General features: G+C 48.3%; 1 protein-coding gene across 1 annotated transcript in view; it reads right to left on the bottom strand.

Moving 5' to 3' along the window:
* AZIN2 (antizyme inhibitor 2) overlaps positions 1-22,589 on the bottom strand; it is a 38,464-nt gene extending 15,875 nt beyond the window's left edge. Inside the window, 9 exon segments of the mRNA NM_001123193.2 lie at positions 4,196-4,308; positions 5,468-5,630; positions 7,155-7,320; positions 8,373-8,398; positions 8,401-8,495; positions 8,498-8,505; positions 9,481-9,653; positions 20,465-20,638; positions 22,413-22,589. Of these exon segments, the coding sequence (NP_001116665.1) occupies positions 4,196-4,308; positions 5,468-5,630; positions 7,155-7,320; positions 8,373-8,398; positions 8,401-8,495; positions 8,498-8,505; positions 9,481-9,653; positions 20,465-20,638; positions 22,413-22,517 (1,023 nt within the window). The 5' untranslated portion in view covers positions 22,518-22,589.

The following is a 23,277-nucleotide window of genomic DNA, read 5'->3' as shown; positions in this document are numbered from 1 at the left end:
TTTGACTAAATTTGCTTCATCTCCTCATGTCTCAGTTTTCTCATCTGTAAAATCAACTATAAAAACCATTTATGAGGTAGTTGGAGATATCTGAGCACTAAATAGATGACAGGGTTACTGCGGAATTGCTTTCTTTGATTTTTTTTTTTTTTTTTAGTTTGAGAATATTGTGGTTTTTTTAAGTCCTTATGTTTTAGTGATAAATACTAAAACATTTTTTTAAAAATTCCAGTAACATTTGTTCTGTAGTTTTTGTACTTTTCTCGTGACACTGGTTTGTTCTGTTTTGATTTGTTCATCTTTTTAGGACCACACCCTCAACAAATGGAGGTTCCCAGGCTAGGGGTCAAATTGGAGCTGTAGCTGCCGGCCTACACCACAGCCACAGCAACACAGGATCCGAGCTGCATCTGCAACCTACACCACAGCTCATGGCAACACCAGATCCTTAATGCACTGAGCGAGGCCAGGGATCAAACCTGTGTCCTCATGGACACTAGTCAGATTAGTTTGCACAGAGCCACCATGGGAACTCCTCTCATGACACTGCTGTAGTCTGCATACTACTCTCTCTGTCTCTGTCTGACTCTGTCTGTCTGTCTGTCTCTCTCTCTCACACACACACAAAGCAGGATTGTATTTCTTTGTTTTTGCTTTTTTGTTTGTTTGTTTGTTTTTTAGGGTCTAACCTGCAGCATATGTGAGTTCCCAGGCTAGGGGTCTAATCGGAGCTACAGCTCTGCCTGCCTACACCACAGCCACAGCCACACCAGATGGGAGCCAGGTCTGTGACCTACACCACAGCTCATGGCAACTCCAGATCCTTAACCCACTGAGCGAGGCCAGGGATTGAACCGGTGTCCTCATAGATACTAGTTGGGTTCATTAACCACTGAGCCACGATGGGAACTTCAGGATTGTATTTCTAAGGCACAGACAATTCTTCCTCACCTTAACTTGTGCAGACCTAAGCACAATGTTTTGTATGTGGAGGGCGCACAAATATTTGTTGACTTTTTTTTTTTTAAGGCTGTATCCACAACATATGGAAATTCCTGGGTCAGGGATTGAATCTAAGCCTCAGCTGAGACCTATGCCACAGTTGTGGCAATGCCAGATCCTTAACCCACTGCACCGGGCTGGGAATTGAACCTGATCCTCCACAGTGACCAGAGCCGCTGCAGTTGGATTTTTAACCCACTGCACCACAGTGGGAACTCCTATTTGTTGAATTTTTAAAAATTAAAAAGGGAGTTCCCATTGTGACGCAACAGGTTAAGAACACAACGCTATCTCTCTGAGAATGTGGGTTCGATCCCTGGCCCTGTTCAGTGGGTTAAGGATCCAGCATCAACCGAAAGGTGCAGTGTAGGTAGCAGAGGCAACTTAGAGCCCACGTGGCTGTGACATAGTCCTGCAGCTGTGGCCCTCATTCGACCCCTAGCCTGCAAACTTCTCTATGCTGCAGGTGTGGCCATAAACAAACAAGAAACAGACAAAAAAGGACCAAGCATATTCCAGTGATGAGAAAGAATACCCTGAACCAATAATTATGTTCACTACACCTTTTCCTACCTGAGGCCCAAAACCAAAGTCCCTGGGAAGGAAGAGCAGGGCACAAAGCTGCCATACTGGCTAAGGAGGGGCGCTTTCTTGGGGAAAGAAAGGGCCGATACCTCTAGCCAGCCTGGGTCCTCCTGACACACTCCCAGCACACCTCTAGTTAACTTACTGTGTGCTGTCACCTATACAGTATCCTTTCCATGGCTCCACTGCAAGCCCCACCCTGGGTGTGGTCACCTGGCAGGACTCCTAAGTGGTCTGCACACCCATCAGAGGAGCTGCAGCACAGACCACATGGAGGGTCAGTCGCTTCCTGGTGTCCAAGTCAGGAAAACCAACCGGAGGCTGATCCACCAAAGCGCCCAGTGCAGGAGCACAGCCCTGCTCCTCTGAGGAGCTGAGGAAGGGCCCAGGGTCAGGACCTGCCTGCCTGCTGCGGGAAGAAGGGACAGGGAGGGGAGGGGAGGGGGACAGGAAGGGAGAGTCGCTGGGAAACAGCTGCTGCCTGCTGTGTAACCTGGGGCTTGGCTGGCCAGTCCTTTCGCTGCGGTAGGATGTGGGAGACCACAGGAATGCAGGCAGTGCTCAGGCCTCCCCGTAGGAAACGGAATTCCTGAGCAGGTCAGGAGATGCACTCAGACAAGCTCAACCCGCGGTTAACCATGCAGCCGTGGAATGAGGACAGGAGGACCCAGCAACTCGGGGGGGGGGGGGGGACCTGGAGGGAGGAGGGGCTCCCTCTGCCTGCGGTAGAGGAGGGGCAGGAAGAACTACAAAGAGCTGCTGACCGCTGATGGCCCCTGAAAAAACTAGGCAGGAGGGAAAGGGAAAGAAAAACAAACACGCATACTGAAAGCTCATGATGGTGTGAGTGCTGGTTCTGCCGTTCAGTTTCTTTCCCGAAGCAGGACCACACAAAGGCCTGGAGATGTGAAAATATAAGACCGCATTTTCTGGTGGTGTCTGATTTTCTTTCCCCTCTTTTTTTTTTGGTGGGGGGTGTCTTTTTAGGGCCAAGCCCTTGGCATGTGGAAGTTCCCAGGCTAGCAGTCGAATGGGAGCTACAGCTGCCAGTCTATGCCACAGCCACAGCAACACCAGATCTGAGCCTTGTCTGTGACTTACACCACAGGTCATGGCAATGCCAGATCCTTAACCCACTGAACAAGGCCAGGGATCCAACCCACATCCTCATGAGTACTAGTTGGGTTCATTACCACTGAGCCACGACGGCAACTCCTTCTTTGTCCTCTTAATGAAGCCCACTAAAGCTGCCAGAGACCCTGGGCTGGATCCCACAGGCTAGGAGGACTATTCTGTCTGTTCCCGTTCCTTTGTTAATATGGAAAAAGTCCATTAAAGATGAATTTTTACTTCTTGGAATTTATCCCAGAGCAGTGACCAGAGATAGATGTCAAGAGGAACTCATAAAGCTCAAAAACAGGAAACCAAGTGAACAATCACAAGAATTAGATGGGTTAAAATATTATGTAGTCATTAAGAAGAGCGCTGTCCAGACATAGAGAACAGACTTGGGGTTGCCAAGGGGAGGGAGTGGGATGGACTGGGAGTCTGGGGTTAGTAGATGCAAACTATTATATTTAGAATGGATAAGCAATGAGGTCCTGCTGTACAGCACAGGGAACTATACCCAGTCTCTTGGGATAGACCATGATGGAGGATAATATAAGAAAGGGAATGTATATATATGCATGATTGGGTCACTTTGCTGTATAGCAGAAATTGACACAACATTGTAAATCAACTATACTTTAATTTAAAGAAGAAAAAGAGGAGTTCCCGTCATGGCTCAGGGGTTAACGAACCCAACTGGTGTCCATGAGGATGCCGGTTCGATCCCTGGCCTCACTCGGTGGCTTAAGGATCCATCGTTGCCATGAGCTGTGGTGTAAGTCACAGCTGCGGCTTGGATCCCACATTGCTGGGGCTGTGGTTTAGGCTGGCAGCTACATCTCTGATTCGACCCTTAGCCTGGGAACCTCCATATGCTGTGGGTGCGGCCCTAAAAAGACAAAAGAAAAAGGAAAGAAAAAAGAAAAGAACAGTGCTGTCAAAGACTGGTTAATGGCATGGAAGAACACCACACGAGGCTAAGTGAAAAAAAAAATTAGGTTACAAATTGATAAGACCCCACCCTTATGGGAAAAAAGTATAATATATTTTCTAAAAGATTAAAAGGAAATCTAATGTTCAAGGCATCTTTCTTTCTCTACATGGTGGAATCAGGGGTAACAACCATCTTCATTCTTCTTGTCTCCTTTCTACAATGAATATGTTTTACTTTTTCAAAAACAGGTAACAACACACAAAGAAAGTCATTTAAATGCACCCACATGTATAGACCTGGCTGTCCAGGATGGTGGCCACTAGCCACGGGTGGCCGCTGATCACTTGAAATGTGGCTGGTTATCAACTGAGGTGTGCTCTGGGTGGATTTCAGGGACAGCAAGGAAAAAGAATACAACATATGGCAATAATGTTTTTAGATTGGTTACATATTAAAATAATGTGTGGGATAGACTGGGTTACGTAAAATATATTGAAATTGATTTTAAAAAATAAATAAATGCACCCACACAACGGAACACAGGCCCACGTGGGATTGGCTCACCTTCGGCAGGACAGGGGTAGGGCAGGTGTTGTCAAACAGGACTGAGTTGAAGATTCCGTACACGCCCTCACCGAGGTGGTACACGATGGTCTTGGGGGCGGAACCGGTTTCCTCTGCGGGGAGGGAGGGGGCAGGGGCAGCACAATCGGGAGCGTGAGGCGGGGTGGGACCGCGGAGGGCTCCGCAGAGAGGATAGGCTACTGCTTCCTCCTGTGACAGGAGGTTCACTGCGGTGTTGGAAACACCCCATGGCTGAGCAACCCTGCCCGGGACACACTCCGTGCCTGCAATCTGAGCCCTCAATGTCCCAGCAAAGGCAGAAGAGCAGCCCACCCAAACTCACGACCCCTCGAGGTTAAACCACTGGCTCAGAGGCCCATGAAGGGGCAGTGCATGAGCTAGAATGAGAAGCCAAGGCTTCTGGCTAGACTAGAAAGTATAGTCCCCCAGATCTACAAAGGAGGCCAGAAGAATCAGACACACGCGCATACGTGTGCACGTGCACACATATGTCATTCCACCTGGAGCACCCCTCACCCGCCCCGCGCCACATCCCTCAAAATGGGTTCTCTCTGGGGAGGAGCACATAGACCTCAGGTTCTTTTGCCTGGAGGTTGCAGCGCAGAGAACAAAACCTCCAAATCAGAGTCAGACCTCTCACTCAAGGGTCTGCTGGGAGGACTGATCCACCTGGAAGGTCAGGGTGGAACGCTGCTGTTGGCAGTGTGGACAGAGAAGCCTTGAGTCAGCCCCGCCTGGACTTGAAGCCTGGCACTGCCCCTTATTAGCTGTGTGAACTTGGGCGAGTGACTCAACCTCTCCATGCCTACGTTCTGTGGTCTGTAAAGTGGGCTTAGACAAATGTTAAGTTGTCATTAATTATTTTCATTTTGTTATGAGAAGCAGCAGGGTGAGGAAGAGCCTGTACTTTGGGGAGAAGACAAACATGGGGTCAAATGCAGGCTTGACCACTTACTAGTGATGGAGCAATTCACTTGTCTTCTCTCTGGCTCTCAGTTTCCTCATTGGCACAATGGGGTTAATAAAATATCTATTCTCCCTAAGGTTGCTTTGATCTCAATGTTCATAAAATATAAACATGCATAGGACAGAATTTGCTAAATAAGCCACTTGGGGTGAGAAGACTTGATTATAAATTTCCCTAAAGCAAGGACCCAGTCTCCAGATTCCCCCACCCCCTAAAATCAGACCCTGCTCAGCCAGCCACTGCCCCCTGGCTTTGGGGAAGAATGGGGCTCCGCTAGCACCTACCCTCCCTGCCAGGCTGGTCCAGAAGAACCTCCTTCTTGGCGATGATGCTGACTGCCAAGGTGAAAGCCGAGGTCACGTAGTAGCGCCCCAGCTTGGCAAGGATGTCTATACCACAGCCCTCTGGGAAGTACAGGTCCAAGGCTGAGTTGATCACAGAAGCAATCTGGTGATGAGGGGCACAGTTACACATGTGAAATACGGGGCTTATGCTAAAGACTTGCTACAGCACCCAGTCTATTTCTTTTTTTATCTATAATTTTTATTATAGTTGATTTACAGTGTTCCTTCAATTTCTGCTGTACTGCAAAGTGACCCGGTCGTACATGCATATACATTTTTTTTTCAATACTATCTTCTATCATGTTCTAACATAAGGGATCGGACATAGTCCTCTGTGCTGTACAGCATGACCCCTAGTCTATTTCTTGAAAGCCTCTTTGATTTCAGAAAGAAGGACTTGGCAGCTGCTAAGGCCCAGCTGGTAACTGCAGACATCTGGCCAAAAAGATAGGCAGAGAGAGAGCTGGGTCAAGATCCTTACACTTGTGTAAATCACCCTCCTCAACGCCTCCACAGTGGGAAATGCACTCTTCGTCTAACTTGGTACTCAGATTCCAGAAGCCCTGATGTGGCTCTTTCTTTCATGAATAACCAATATGTTAAATAACATTTTTTTTTTTTTTTTTCTTTTTAGGGCTGCACCCATGGCACATGGAGGTTCCCAGGCTAGGAGTTGAATCAGAGCTGTAGCTGCTGGCCTATGCCACAGCCACAGCAACATGGGATCCGAGCCACGTCTGAGACCTACACCACAGCTCACGGCAACACTGAATCCTTAACCCACTGAGCGAGGCCAGGGATCTAACCTGCATGTTCATGGATCCTAGTTGGGTTCGTTAACCACTGAGCCACGATGGGAACTCCGATACAAGCCTGATCTTTTATTATAAACATGTTAGGGCTATATGTGCATATGTTTTTATAACCTGTTTTAGCCAACAAACTGAATGACCTCCCATGTGTGTAAATGTTTTCACCATAACAATGAACCATAATTTAACCAATCCCTGAGTGTTAGATGGACTAGGGAAGTCCACTGGACTTTTGTTATGAACAATGCTGCAGTGCTCGTCTTTGAAGCTAATTTTTTATGTCCCTTGTGGATTATTTTCTTAGGGTCAGTTCCAAGATGTGAACAGTCCAGGACAAGGCACTTATTGGGGGGAAAGTGCCCTCTAGTTGTTGAAATGGGATTGCAATGACACATTTTCCTGACTTCACCTTATCCATCAGAAGGGGACAGATGGACTAGAAGTGGATAGAACACTGGCTTTTCCTTCCCCCGCCTTCCAACATTATTTCTCATCAGTCCCCGAGAGGGTGAATAGGGTATAACCAGACCCTCAAAGAGCCTTATGACTTATGCAGATATGGCCTGGTTAAGCCTCAAATATGTGCATGGCTGGCATCAGGCAGAGCTGGCTGTGCAGCCTGCTCTGCCATGGACTCAGGAAGTGAAGTGACCTCTATGAGCCTCATTTGTTCAGCTGTAACACAGAGTTAACAATAAGATAACCCAGGTAAAGTACCAAGCACAGCACATGGGACCCACTCACAATGGGTTTCCTAGGATCATCATCCCGCATCCCCACTGAGCCCAATGTGACACTTGGGACCCCAGGTTTACCTCTTCGAATCTCACTTTGGCCCCCTCCACTCCAGGGAAGCCGCCGCCGAGGTCCAGGATGTGCATCCTGTGGCCCAGCTCAGCACCCATTTCAAACACAAGCCGGGCATCTGCAATGGACTGAGCGTAGGCCTGAGGGTCAGGACAGCCACTGCCAATGTGAAAACTGGGAAGGGAGGAAGAGTCGCAGCTTACACAAAGGGGCCCAAGTACTGCCACCTCAGCCCCAGCCAGGAGCCACCTTGGACAAGCAAACTGGATGCTGTGCCCATTTTTGGATGTAGTGACTGATGGCCTAAAAGGTTAAGTGCATTGTCAAGGGCTGTGTGGCAAGTGAGGAGTAGACAGGAGACTAGATCCAAGGTCCCTTGGCACTTGGTGCCCCTCCCCTCCCCCCACATTGCCCCTGGGGCTGAGCTTTCTGGGATGAAGGGTAGGGCCCCAGAGGCAGCCAGATCCAATGTAGAGCTCAGTCAGCAGTGTGGCCTGCCCTCTTTAATTCCCCAGCTATAATGTGAAGATCCCACAAGGTTACAGGATAATGTCTGTGAAGCATTTAGCACAGTGCCTGCTACATCCTAACTCCAGAACAAAGAAAGCTATATTAAGTCATTGCTCTTACTTCTTGCATATCCCCACCAGAAAAGAGGCAGAGCCAAGGCGTGCCTGGACCACCTTTGGCCTCAGGCTGGAAAAACTCCTGCAAAGCCAGGTCCCTCCTAGAACCTCCAGGGACAGGACATTCTGGGGACTGTAGGGCTGGCGCAGTGGGACATTCCAAACCTCCATCTTCTTTTTTTTTTTTTTCCTCTCTTTTTTTTTTTTTTTTTTTTAACACAGCTGCTCCTGCAGCATATGGAAGTTCCTGGGTAAGGGGTCAAATTGGAACTGCAGCTGAGGCCTACACCACAGCCCCGGCAACACCAAATCTGAACCACATCTGCAAGCTACACCACAGCTTGTGGCAACGCTGGATCCTTGACCCACTGAGCGAAGCCAGCCATCGAACCCGCATCCTCATGGGTAGTATGTTGAGTTTGTAACTCACTGAGCCACAACAGGAACTCCCAAACCTTCTTTCTAAAGGGAGGAAACTCTCACAGGGTAGAATTCCAGCCCCACCTTGGAGGCCCTGGGGGAGGTCTCACACACCATTGACTAATTCCTGGGAAAGAGGCAGTGGGCCTGATGGGGTGGGCGGGACTTCCGGGCACTCACCTCACACCCACCACCTCCATGTGGTTCTCTTGGCATTTTCAAGCAGGTGTCTGCAGGATTTCAGTGACGCCCCAAACTTGAAGCTCAGGTGGCTCAGGGAGTGGGAGTCATCGGTGGCAATGCAAGAACCATCCTGAGGAGACACGCAGGGCACCTCTGCAGGGGGGACCCTGCCTCCCACAGCCCAACCATGTCTCTAAGTCAAGGGTGTGAACCCTGGTAGCTCAGAACTACCCAACTCATAGGCCCCCTGACCCCTTCCTCTCCCTGCACAGCCAGTCAGCCTTTGAATCCTGTCCAATCCATTCCCTAAATATCCCTGGGCCTTTCCCTGGACCCCTGCCCTGGTCCCGACCTCACCAGCTCTCCCCTGGGCCACCCTACTTCCCCCAAATCAGCCTTTACACCAACCAGGCTTTTCCAACTTCTCTTGTATGGAGGGGAACCATTTTTTAAAGTCTTATTGAGAACCCTGATATCTTCAATGTGTACAACAGACAAAATGAAAGCCGCTTTGGGTGAACCAGAGCGACCAACCCCCTGGCTCCCCGGGGTGCCTGATGACCAAGTAAGAGCCACAGCCTGAGCCAAAGGTCCAGCCTAGACCCTTTCCAAAGCCCACAGGCATTGGGTCCCTGCCCCCTGACTAGCATCATTCACTGCCACCTAAGCCTCTTGCACATGGTATGTTCCAGCCACACCAAATTTCTTCTTATCGCTTAATGTCTCCTGCTGCTTCCAACCTCCCTGTGTTTGCTCACGCAGCTCACACGGATGTGCTATGTATACATTCCCAGATGCTGTCCGCTCCTCAAGGCCCATCTCAAATGCCCCCTCCTTCATGAAACTTTCCCGACCACCCCGCCCTTGCTCTCTCTGCCATGACTTTGACCTCCACAGTTCAGTGGGCTTTGCTCTGCCTGGGCTGTAATCCTACCTTTGTCCTGATCAGGCTCTGGCATCCTGGGTTCAGTCCAGGAGGGCCCGCTCCAACCTCCCGTGACCATGGCCGGGTCCAGGGCAGGGTCCTCAGCCCCAACCCGACTCTGCCCACTCCCTCCGCCCTTCCTTGCAGCCCAGCCTCCCACATGAGTGGTTCTCAGCTTACTTGGCACTGGGGTGGCTTTTTACCACCTTTGCCAGCTCCATCTCGTTGTCAAAGCTCAGCAGCTGGACCCCATGCTTGGCAGCATACTTGATCTGTGCAATTTGCTTACAGGGGTTGGCGTAGATGATCTTACTGGTGGGGACACCAATATGCTGGACCAACTCCATCTCTGCCTGTGGGGTCCCAAAGGTGGTGGTGAGAAGGTGCCAGGCCCGCTGGGCCCACGGAGGCCAAAAGAAGCACAGATGAGGAGCAAAGTCACAGCTCTACCTGGGGAAGTCCATGAGAAGTGGGCCTCGCTTTTAGACAACAGATATACAAAAATCAGGACTCACGCTAGTTCACCATTGACAGGCAGGGCTGCCATGTACAGTCATGCAGGTGGTGCACTGCACAAATCCTAGGGAGAGTGGGGCCCCATTCAGAGAATATATGGTAGATCTGCATGTTTATTAGAACTTCCTGGAGTTCCCGTCATGGCTCAGAGGTTAGTGAACCCACTAGCATCCAGGAGGACACAGGTTCGATCCCTGACCTTGCTCAGTGGGTTAAGGATCTAGTGTTGCCATGAGCTGTGGTATAGGTCACAGACATGGCTCAGATCCTGTGTTGCTGGGCTCTGGTGTAGGCCAGCGGCTATAGCTCCAATTTAACCCCTAGCCTGGGAACCTCCATGTGCCACAGGTATGGCCCTAAAAAAGACCAAAAAAAAAAAAAAAAAAAAAAAAAAAAGAACTTCTAACAGTATAGCACCTTATTCTAACAAAATCAGTATATTTATGTATAACAACTAAGTGTTTTCAGGAAGGGATACATTTTCTTTTTTTCTCTTTCTTTCTTTCTTTTTTCTTCTTATGGTCCCACCTACAGCATATGGAAGTTCCTCGGCTAGGAGTTAAATTGGAGCTGCAGTTGCAGCCTACACCACAGCCACAGCAACACCAGATCTGAGCAGCATCCATGACCTCTGCCCGTAGCTTGCAGCAACACCAGATCCTTAACCCACTGAGCAAGGCCAGGGATTGAACCGGCATCATCACAGACACTATGTTTCAGTTCTTAACCCATTAAGCCACAACGGGAATTCCAGGGATACATTTTCTAATTCACACAAAGGCACTATACAGATGCAAGGTCCTGAAAATAGATTTTGGACACATTTTCCTGGCAGAGTTGAATGTTTTAGAGAATATCACTTGATGTACTGGAAAGTTTACCAGACCTAGAATCTTTTGAGGCAGGTCATCCAAGATCCAGAGACCTGCCCTCTGCATGGCATTGTGCTGGGGGGCTCCGGCAAGGCCCTCTCCCCATGGGGCCTCCTCTTCCTCACATTCTAGAACAGTGCTCCACCTGCCTGTTGCGTTAATGATGCAGATGACAATGATGATGATAGTGAGAGCAGCCGTGGTCACTGAGCACCGACCAAGCAGCCCCCAGATGAGATGCTTCATATCAGGTGCTGGCAAACTTCTTCCAAAAATAAAGGGCCAGAGAGGAAATCATTTGGGCTTTGTGGGCCATACAGCTTCTGTACAACTACTCTATTGCCTTTGTAGCACCAAAGCAACCCCAGATAATACATAAGTGAATGAGCGTGTCTGTGTTCCAATAAGATGCTAAAAAAAAAAAAAAAAAAAAAAAAAGAAAGAAAGAAAGAAACAGGCAGTGGCCTGAGTGTGGCAGATTGCCTTAGAGTAACTTTTGTTTTTGTTTTTGTTTTTGTCTTTTTACCATTTCTTGGGCTGCTCCCACGGCATATGGAGGTATGGGTCTAATTGGAGCTGTAGCCACCGGCCTACGCCAGAGCCACAGCAACGTGGGATCCAAGCCGTGTCTGCAAACTACACTACAGCTCACGGCAATGCCAGATTCCTAACCCACTGAGCAACGCCAGGGATCAAACCCGCAACCTCATGGTTCCTAGTCAGATTCGTTCCACGACGGGAACTCCATAGAGTAACTTTTTTATTTACTCCTTACAATAACCACATCAGAGGGGTATTAGACAGGTATTCCATTCTATAGAGAAGAAAACATGCTTAGAGAGGCTGTGTAGCAAGTAGAGGCAGAACCAACTTTCAAACTCAAGCCTGCCTCTCCACGATCAAAGGAAGAAGTCAAGAAGGAGGCAAGTTTGAAACATGATAGGAGACACGGGGTCATCTTCAGATCCTGAGTTTGGAAAAGGACTGTAATTTTAATGTAGCAACTTTTTTTTTTTCTTTTTACGGTTGCACCTGCCCCATATGGAAGTTTCCAGGGGTCAGACTGGAGTTGCAGCTGCTAGCCTATGCCACAGCCATGGCAATGACAGATCTGAGCCACATCTGTGATCTAAACCATAGCTCACAGCAACACTAGATCCTTAACCCCCTGAGCAAGGACAGGGATGGAACCCACATCCTCATGGACACTATGTTGGGGCTCTTAACCCACTGAACTGCCACAGGAAACTCCTTAATGTAGCGATTTTTCAGCACCAGGTAGCTATGTGCATTATCTCATGCGATGCCTGTAACTCTCCTATGCAATATGTATTGGCCACACTTCACAGAGGACAAGATTGAGTTCAAAGAAGCCTATCTGCCTGTGGTGACACAGCCAGTGAGTAGCAGAGGGAGACACAAAGGTTCACCTCCAGAGCTGGAACTGCTGTCATCACAACTTGCTTGCAAAGACTCTGAGTCTGAGCAGATATGAAAATGTGGTCTCGCTCCCCACTTTACTCACAAGGTGAGAGGAAGCGGCAATGGTAGCACTTTGGGGATCTGTGGTTTAGCTGTGATTAGAATTATTTAAATAATACCCATTGTTGTTCCTTGAGGGGTTACCGTGTGCCAGCCATTGCATTAAATTTTATAGATATTCTCATTTCATCCTCATAATAATCTCATGAGACAGGAAAGAGTGGCTCAGAGAGGCCTTAAATGGCTTGGACCAAAGACACGCAGCTTCCAAGTGCACAGCTAGAATTCTAAGCTAGGACTGTCTGACATTGGCACACCAGCCCTTACCCACAGCACTTCAACGGCGAAGACACCTCCAGGCTGAATGGACGAGTATCTCTGGAGCATCTATTGAGTTGTCAGGCTCTGTGACGGGTGCTAATGAAAACAAGGAATGAGTAAAGCAGACAGTCTCCGATCCTGTGGAGCTTTCCGGCAGATGGAAATGAGGGGAGGAATGAATGAGAAGTGCATAATGATAGGATTACAGATGGGTAAGAGTCATGGAGAAAAAGCACAGGAGAGCAGAGAACCTGGGATGGAGAGACCTGGGTCTGGGGGATGATGGACAGCTCTCTGAGAGTCAGAGATTTGGGCTAAGGAGAGGGTGTGGAGAAAAGGGAACCCTCCTACACGGTTGGTGGGAATGTAATTAGATGCAGCCACTATGGAGAACAGTATGGAGGTTCCTTAAAAAACTCAATATAGGAGTTCCCACCATGGCACAGTGGTTAATGAATCCGATGGGGAATCATGAGGTTGCAGGTTTGATCCCTGGCCTTGCTCAGTGGGTTAAGGATCCGGCGTTGCTGTGAACTATGGTGTAGGTCACAGACGCGGCTCAGATCCCACGTTGCTATGGCTCTGGCATAGGCCAGGGTCTACAGCTCCGATAAGACCCCTAACCTGGAAACCTCCATATGCCATGGGAAATGGCTCTAGAAAAGGCAAAAAGACAAAACATATATATATATATATATATATATATATATATATATAGAACTACCCTATGATCCGACAATCCCACTCCCAGGCATACATCTGAAAATGATGTAAACTCTAATTTGAAAAGATAAATGCACCCCAGTGTTCACAGCAGCACTACTGACAAGAGCCAAGACATGGAAGCAACCTAAATGTCCATCAATAGAGGAATGGATAAAAAAGATGTGGTACGCATATACTATGGAATACTACTCAGCCATTAAAAAAAGAATGAAATAATGCCATTTGCAGCAACACAGATGAACCTAGAGATGATCATACTAAATGAAGTAAGTCAGAAAGAGAAAGACAAATACCATATGATATCACTTATAGGTGGAATCTAAAATATGGCACAAATGAACCTATCTACAAAACAGAACCAGTCTCACAGACATAGAAAACAAACTTATGGTTGCTAAAGGGGATGACAAGGAGAGGGATAAATTGCAAGTATGAGATTAACAGATGCACACCACCATACGTAAAATAAACAATAAGGATTTACTGTATAACTACACAGGGAGTGTAGTTAATATTTTGTAATAAACTATGGCAAAAAGAATCAAAAAAAGAATATATATATTCTTATATATATATGTATAACTGAATCACTTTGTGGTACATCTGAAACAAAATGATATTATAAATCAACATATATAAGTTTAAAAAAAAAATTTCAGCTGAGCCCCACAGGAGGCTTTGGCCAGGCTCAAATGGAAGGAAAGAATGTTTCTAGAGGAAGCGGCCTATGTGGCGGTTGAGCAAAAATGTGCCTCAGAACACATTCTTGATCAAGGGACAGAGGATGCTGGGGTGGCCTGGGTGGGGTGACCACAGTGGGGGAAGATGAGGGTGGAGGGAGGCGGGCAGAGCTAATGGGGAGACCAAGAAGGCCGATGTGGGTTTATATTTGACCCTGAAGGCCGTGGGAACCAGTTTGAAGGGTCTCAAGAGAGGAAAAGACATGATCGGATGTGAATTTTGGTTTGTTTGTTTTCTTTTTAGGGCCACACGTGGGGCATGTGGAAATTCCTGGGCAAGGAGTTGAATCAGAGTTACAGCTGCTAGTCTACACCGCAGGCACAGCAATACCAGATCTAAGCCACATATGCAACCTATGCCATAGCTCACAGCAACGCCAGATCCTTAATCCACTGAATGAGGCCAGGGATTGAACCTGCATCCTCATGGATACTAGTCAGGTTCTTAACCCACTGAGCCACAATGGGAACTCCCTAGATGTGCATTTTGAATGTAAGTTCTAATGCATATCATTCCAGCAACCACGTGAAAATAGACCAAGGAAGGGCCTCGGAGAATTCTGGGAGATAGTCACAACCGCCCTTGGAAACATGACAGGCCATGCTAGGGGAGGGGAGGAGTTCCAGTCGTGGCTTAGAGGTAACAAAACTGACTAGTATCCATGAGGACATGGGTTCGATCCCTGACTTTGCTCAGTGGCATTGCAGCGAGCTGTGGTGTAGGTCACAGACGAGGTTTGGATCCCAGGGTTGCTGTGGCTGCGGTGTAGGCTGGCAGCTACAGCTCCAAGTCAACCCCTAGCCTAGGAACTTCCATATACCAAGAGTGTGGCCCTAAAGAAAAAGAAAGAAAGACAAGAGGGAGAGGTGTGATCTGGAGATAGGGCTGGCACACTTGGTGACGGATTGCACATGGGGGTGTGGGGTAAGAAGCCTGCAGGGACTCCTTGCCCAGCAGACCCTGGGCCCCTTGAAGGGAAGATCATGAGTGTGTTTGAACAGGCTGGGTTCCAGGCATCCTGTGGCATCAAAGTCAGCATCTGGGTAGGTAGGGTTTGGGCTGGAGATCAAAACGGGTGAGGTGGTGGCATATTGGGGGTATTTGAAGCCATGAGAGATGATGAAATCCCCTAAGAAGACAGAGGGTTTACAAGAGAGGGGAGCCTGAGCTGGAATCTAGAGGAACTCCCCAAGTCAGAGAGCGGGAAGAACTGACACAGGACCTGCAGAGAGGGGAGGAATGAGTGACTCCAGAAAAGGCAGAACAGGATGAGGGTGATTATGCCATTTCTTTTTTCTTTTTCTTTTCTTTTTTCCCCCTAATGAATATTTATGACCTGAATTCTTTTTTTTTTTTTTAATTTTTTCCGCTGTACAGCATGGAAACCAAGTTACACATACATGTATACATATTTTTTTTCCTCCCATTGTTGTGTTGAGATGTAAGTAACTAGACATGGTTCTCAATGCTACAGAGCAGGATCTCACTGTAAATCCATTCCAAGAGCAATAGTTGCATCTGTTAACCCCAAGCTCCTGATCCCTCCTACTCCCTCCCTCTCCCCATATTACGCCATTTCTGTCTAAGCAAATGCTGTCTTGCAATTTGAGTCTGTGCAGGAGCCATCAGAGGCACCCTGGGAAGAAGGCTCAGCAGGCTCACAGCAGTGGCCACTTTCATTGGCTACTCTTCCAAAGCTTGTAAAACTAAGAGCACAGTTATTGTGGAGTATAGGCAGATCTCATTTTATTTCCCCTCACTTTATTGTGCTTCTCAGATATTATGGTTTTTACAAAATTGAAAGTTTGTGGCAACCTTGCATCCAGCAACTCTATTAGCTCCATTTTTCCAACAGCATTTGCTCACTTCATGTCTCTATGGCACATCTGGGTAACTCTCGTGATATTTTAGATGTTTTCAGTGTTATATTTGTAATGGTGATCTGTGATCAGTGATCTTTGATGTTACTATTCTAATTGTTTGGGAAGACAAACCGCACTCATTTGAGACAATGAACTTAACGGATAAATGCTTTGTGTTCTGACTGCTCAACCCACCAGCCATTGTCCATCTCTCTCCCTGTCCTTGGGCTTCCCTATTCCCTAGACACACCAACCCAACAACATTGAAATTAGGCCAATTAATAACCCCACAATGACCTCTAGGTGTTCAAGTGAAAGGAAGAGTCTTATCTTAAGAAGTTACCATAGGAGTCCCTGCTGTCGCATAGTGGGTTAAGAATCCAACTGCAGCTGCTCAGGTACTGCAGAGGTACAGATTTGACCCCCAGCCTGGCACAGTGGGTTAAAGGATCTGGGCATTGCCGCAGCTATTGGTGTCGGTCACAGCTCGGATTCAGTCCCTGGCCTGGGAACATCCATTTGCTGCAGGTGCTGCCACAGCCATTAAAAAAAAGAAGTTACCACAGCTGCCCCAAACTTCAGCAACCCCACCCCGATCCATCAGCAACCATCAACATCGAGGCAAGACCCTCCACCAGCAAAAAGATTATGATTTGCTGAAGGCTCAGATGATAACATTTTTAATAGTAAGGGATTGTTAAATTAAGGTACGTATGTTGGTTTTTTTAGACATAGTGCTATTTCACACCAAATAGACTATAGGATAGTGTAAACATAACTTTTCTATGCACTGGGAAACCAAAAAAAATCAGGTGACTCGCTTTATTGCGATATTCACGTGATTGTAGTGGTCTGGAACCCAGCCCGCAATATCTCTAAGGTATGCCTGTGTTTTTATTTTATTTATTTATTTATTTATTTATTTATTTATTTATTTATTTTTGTCTTTTGTCTTTTTAAGGCTGCACCTGCAGCATATGGAGGTTTCCAGGCTAGGGGTCGAATCGAGCTGTAGCTGCTGGCCTATGCCACAGCCACAGCAATGAGGGATCGGAGCCATGTCTGTGACCTACACAGCAACTCACAGCAATGCCAGATCCTTAACCCACTGAGCGAGGCCAGGGATTGAACCCACGTCCTCATGGATACTAATCGGATTTATTAATCACTGAGCCATGACGGGAACTCCTGCCTGTGTTTTTTAAAAGAACGTGTTGTGAATGGGGAGCTGCTATTCAATGCACATAAACTGTCAGTTCTGCAAGAGGAATAAGTTCTAGAGAACTGCTGTACAACGCGGTGCCCGTAGTTAACAATTCCACGTTACACAGGTAAAAATATAAGAAGGCAGATCTCATGTACAATGTTCTCACCACACACACGCAAAAACAAAAAACAAATAAAATAACCACCTCTTTTATGGTGAGAACAAAAAGTAGAAGGACCAAGGAAAGTACCCTACAAGGTCTAAATACATCAACACAGACAGGTCGCCAAAATCTGCTGGATTTAAAGCCATTGTGTTCCAGTACCGACCACATGAACATTTTTTTTTTTTTTTTTTTTCACAAAATCACAAGACATTTTGTATGTTTTCTATGGATCATATTGGTAAGTGTTTTTTGAATACTAGTTACCCACCAAACTTGAACTCAGGATGGCGATTATCTTTGGAGAGCTAAAACTGATATTCTGCTTTTTTTTTGCAAATAAATCAATGTATTATTTGAATAATTCAAAATGAATGTTTAAAATAAAGTGCTCACTGGATCCGGGAGATCGCTGGGGACTTGGTAAGAGGAGATTCCTTGAAATGATGAATGGAGGACAGGGAGCAGTGGTTTAAGGAGTGGAAACGGGCAAGTGTAGACAATTCAGTTGGCCATGAAGACAGAGCAAGGGATTGGGCTAGGGGACCATGTGGTGTCCAGGGAAGATGGGAGGATGCTGAGGGAAAGAGCAGGAGAGGACAAGGGAGGGGGCGGGAGAGATGACAAAGTCCTTGGGAAGCGGTGGGGGGAGGGGGGGCACAGAGCCCTGTGCAATGCCTGCCGGGTGCCTTGACCCTGGAGCCTGTCTGATACATGCATGGCTGTACACCCAGCCCCAGCTCACACCTAAACCTAGGTCAGTGTCTGCAAAGCCATGGTGCGTACAGCCTGGCCACCACTACAGCCACCAGAAGAGGGCAGCCTCGGCCTTCCAAGAAAAGCTGTGCCTCCAGGAGCCACCTCTCAGTAAATGCATGCACCCAAGAGCGACGTGACCCCACCTACAGGGAAGGGTCCCGGTTCTGCCATCCCCTCCCGAGGACCTTGGAGAAGACAGCAGCAATAGAGTCAGAGACCTTGTCATACTTAAATGGCCCCTGCCTAGTGCATCACTCAACCGCTGATGTCCCTCAAGCCTCCTTTCCTTATAGGGTACCTGCTTCCTCACAGGGCTGTTGTCAGAATCATGATGCTAATAATTACCTCACAGGGTTGTGGCAGAATAAAATGAGATCATGTACAGAAGATGCTTGGCAAAGCGCCTGGATCCCTTGGCAGACCAGAGATGCTTTTAATGTCCTCCACTGACTTCTAAGCCCTAGCACCCACGGCTCTGCCCTTCGGAGGCCAGCCCTGGGGGCCAAGAACAGTGCCCCCCTCTCTGGGTTTTCAGAAGCAGAAGACTCTAGTCAGTGGGCTTCAGTCCTCTTCTTCACGCCTAGACCAAGGGGGCAGGAAAAGAGTCCCCTTCCTCCTCAGTCAGAGTGGAGGCTTAGCATGCTGCAGGGGGGACATCCTAACCCTGTGACCAAGGACCCAAGGACTTCCCAAGTATGCTGCTCTGCAGCTGGCCCCCAGTTTCCTCAACTGCAAAATGGCCATCTCTCCCCTTAGACACCTCAAGGAGCTTTATGTGGGGCATGCATGAAACTAGGTGTGCAGAGCAAGAGCTGAAGCAAAGGGGCCCTGCAGGTGACACGAAGGAGGCCCATTGACCATGAGGACGTTAACATGCATCTCTGATAAAGGCGAATCTGTGTGTTCCACTATGGTGCACACTGCTTTCCCCGCTGGAATCCCTGCATCCCTGTATCCTGCCCAGGCAAGCTCTCCTTCTGTTTCCTCCAGAATCCCTTTCTAGAATCCTCCTCACAACACCCAGCTATATTGCTGACCAGGGCTTAAAAGGGGTTCTTCCTCAAAATAATCATGACTAATCATTAAAAAATAACAGTAATAATAATATCACAAACTAAATGCCCACCAGGCTTGCTGCCACCTCAGGGCTTTTGCACTTGCTGGTCCTTCTGCCTGGACTGCTCTTCCCCTGGTTATCCACCTGGCTGGATCCTTTGCTTCCTTCAGACCTTCGTTCAAATCTCAGTGAAGCCTTCCCTGGCCAAACTATCTCAGAGCACAATCCTCTCTCCCAACATTCACGTCTCTCCCCCACTTCCCTTTCCCCCTTTAATCTTCTTCACAGCTTTTACCATCCAAAATACCATAGATTTTCATCATTTAACTTGTCTGTTCTTTAGAAAGCAAGCGCCACGAAGGAAGGGCTTTTTTTTTTGCTTTGTTTTGTTCCCTTGCTAAATCCCCACCTAGGAAAGTCCTTGGCCTCACAGCAGGTGCTCAGTAAATGTTTGCTGAATGAATAAGTATGTCCAGAGCTGTACGCTGAGAAAACTTTATAGCTTTAAAGGCTTTTATGAAGTCAGAACAAAAGGAAAATAGAAAAGTGAAGCCTTCAACTCAAGGACCAAAAAGTCTATTTCACTCCACACTGTATTGCCAGCTCTACTTCGCAGTGTCTAGCACAGTGCGGGAGTTTCAGAGAATGAGAGTAAATAAGCAAAGTAAGAGAGCAGGAGGGTATTAAGACAACAGTGTCCATCAAATTAGAAATGCAGAACTGGCAACAACAAAACTCTAAAAGGATTAGTTAAGAAAATGTACAGTCACTTATTAAGATTATAAAAGAAAAAACAAAACCAATGATTAAAAAAGCTGGTTTGGTTTGGTTTGGTTTTAATTGGAAGCATACCACGTATAGTCCTGTGCTGAGAAATCTGCAAATCCAAAATTAAAAAGGTGACCCACCTACCAAGGGACACACGTGCTGAGAAGTCTGCAAATCCATTAAAAAGGTGACCCAGAGTTCCCGTCATGGCGCAGTGGTTAACGAATCCAACTAGGAACCATGAGGTTGCAGGTTTGATCCCTGGCCTTGCTTAGTGGGTTAACAATCCAGCGTTGCCGTGAGCTGTGGTATAGGTCGCAGATGCTGCTGGGATCCCACATTGCTGTGGCTCTGGCATAGGCCAGCAGCAACAGCTCCAATTAGACCCCTAGTCTGGGAACCTCCATATGCCGTGGGAGTGGCCCTAGAAAAGTCAAAAAGACAAAAAAAAAAAGTGACCCACCTACCAAGGGATGAACATGGTTCTGATTTGGAACGTCAAGGCTGGCAAATTCTAAGCTTGTTTCTCCCTCCCTCATCCCTTAAACCCCTCTCACATGGGTGGCCCTTCCCAGGAGGGCAGGGGCCAATTACAGGTCCCTCTGCTTCAGGTCCACCCACAGCAGCCAGGCCACGTGTGTGTTCAGTAGGCAGCGAGGGTCAGTGCACCAGTGGGGGGCAGGGGCTCACCTTATTGGCACAGCTGAAGCCCAGCCCCAGCTCAGCCAGGACCTTCAGCACGCCTGGGCTGCTGTTGCACTTGACAGCGTAAAAGGGTCGGACTCGTGGCAGGCACTTCAGAAAGTAGAAGTGCTTCCTCACTACAGCACCCAGGTCGGCCAAGAAGAAGGCAGCAACCTTGTCCTGTACAACAACAAGGGTGAATATGAGACCCCACCCAAGGACCTCCCAAGCCTCCTGCCTTAAAGTTCTCTGGGGCTCCCTCCCCAAGCCTACAGTACATCCCAGGCTCTGCCATCCAGCTCCAGCTCCTCCCCTCAGGGCAGCTCAAACTCCAGCTCTATCCTAGCCTTCATTCCCACCTGCCGTCCATGTAGAATACCCTTCCCCCACAACTGTCTGGCAAATTCCTAATCTACCTTCAAGATTTAGCTGAAACCCTGCTTTTTCCCAAACCAATAAGGCAACTCTGCCTTTAATGCTCTCATTGCATTTTGTACATACTTCCAAAGTAACAGAGCTGTGTATACATACATGCCTCCTCCAGAAAAACATTAATTCCTTGAAGACCAAAGCTAGAGCCTACAGTCACTGGCTTTCAATGAAGTCTTGAGGTAGTCCCACTGCCATGGCACCCATGCCCTTGGACAACTGGCTGTGGAGGGCTGAACATGTGTGTGGCCATGGGTGAGACCACATGACTTAACCCTTTCCTGGGATGCAGTTTCCCTTCTATGCAACACTTTTTTTACTGATGCCCACTTGGTGTCTGACTAAGTGTACTTATCAAGTATGCTAAGTAAGGTACAGAAAAGACCAGACAGGGCTCTAGTTCTGAAAGGGCTTCGGTCTGGATGAGAACTAACCCTTTAAGCAATTACAAGCCCATTCAGTAAATACTAAACAGGAGTTTCTACAAAATGCAGTGGGGGCTATGGAGGAGGAAAATACAAAATCTGCCTGGGGTAATCAGGAAAAGGTGACCCAGATGAGTAATAAGCAATGAATGAAAGTAGGTAAGAAAGAGAGGCTGGGAGATGGGTGTTCCAGGGAGAAGCCTGGGCAAAGGAGTGATGGTGGAGCACGTGGAATCACTGGAAAATATGAGTAGACTGGCCCAGCTCTGATGGAAGATAATATATACTGTGGGAAAAGTCAGACATGGGGCTATGAAGGCAGAGGGTTCTGACTTGGATCCTGTCGGCAGAGGGAAACTGCCGAAGAATTCTGATTATTATTATTATTTTTATTTTATTTTTTAAATTTATTTCATTTTATTTTTTTGCCTCTTAGGGCCGAACCTGTGGCATATGGAAGTTCCCAGGCTAGGGGTCAAATCAGAGTTGTAGCTGCTGCCATACGTATGCCACAGCCACAGCAATGCCAGATCCAAGCTGCATCTGCAACCCAGAGCACAGCTCACAGCAACACCGGAACCTTAACCCACTGAGCGAGGCCAGGGATAGAACCGGCGTCCTCATGGATACTAGTTGGGTTCTTAACCCACTAAGCCACAATGGGAACTCCCAAGAATTCTGATTTTGAGCAGAGCTATGATAAAGTTGAAAGGAGTGAAGTGAGGGAAAGAAAAGATTAGGGAGCCTTTAGAGATATGAGGCCTAAACTACCAAGTGAAATTCCAGAAGCGCACATGGCAGGGTAATTTAAGGAGGCCGAATCCACAGAGCTTAGTGGTGCCCAGCTGTGGGAGGGGGATGTAAGGACTCCCAGGTTCCTGACTTAGAGGGCTGGGCAGGTGATGGTGGTGTGTTTATGAAGGCGGGGGACACAGGAGGGGCAGGTTTAGGGGCAAGGACCAGGAATTTGGAGATAAAATGAGCCTCTCGCAAATACCAAGGACTGAATACCAAATAAGTGAAAGAAGATGAGGGCCCTAAGGGGCAGCTGGGCCTGCTGGGGGAACAGAGGGCCCACCCCCCCACTCCCAGACCCTCACCGTGGTGGCCTGTGAGGCCCCCAGAGTGAGCTCCTCCAGCAGGTCTCGGGTGCTGAAGCCCTCCTCCACCATCACAAAGTCCGTTTCACTCAGGTAGCCAGCCATGCCGAGGAGGAGGAGCCGGTGGGCTGGATGGAGCTGCCGATGCCTCCGGCCGCCTTAGAAAGTATGCAACACACTGCGGGGGAGAGTGAGGGGGCCGCTGGGGGCCTGGCCTTGGCTGCGCCCCTCACCTCCCCAGGCCAGGGCGCCTCGTCCTGTCACACCCTGCCCTCAGCACAAGCCTGGGGAGCTTAGGTTAGCTGGGACGAGTAAGAATCCTGGACCGGGACAAGGCATTATCTGTCTAGATGTCATTGCCTCTCTGAGCCTCAGTCCCCCATCTGTAAAATGGACGAATTGTTTTGGTGATCTTTTCCAGTTCTGAAATTCGAGTTTTAGTAAAAGGGAAAGAAAGAGAGAGAAAGGAGCAGGAAAGCCGAGTAGGTAAATTTCCAGGTGCCTCCCGCCATCCTGACCACGCCCACCTGAAGTGGCTGCGCTTGGCCCCACCTAGGAGTCTCCACTCGAGAACTGAGGTTAGGGTCTGCTCTCTTGCCGCGTGACCTTGGGTACGCCTCGTTCCCTCTCGGAGCCTCAGTTTCACCGTTTCGAAATGGGGGTCGGGCTGGTCCTGACATGCTAGTATTCTAAGCGTGCATGGGGGTTCCACCTGGTGGGTGGGGGTCCCGGGCTCCCAGGCAAGAACCCAAGGCTGAAATTCTGCCCAGGTGAGCCTTCCTGAGTGCAGGGCCGAGGTCCCGCCCTCCGAGGTCCGCTTACCAAGCCCCGTCCTCCTTCGCGGGGGCCAGAACCAGGCGCGCTG

Source organism: Sus scrofa, chromosome 6, assembly GCF_000003025.6.
Source record: "Sus scrofa isolate TJ Tabasco breed Duroc chromosome 6, Sscrofa11.1, whole genome shotgun sequence".
NCBI lineage: Eukaryota > Metazoa > Chordata > Mammalia > Artiodactyla > Suidae > Sus > Sus scrofa.
Note: the sequence above shows the minus strand (reverse complement) of the source record. Positions and strands in the feature narration are given on the sequence as shown.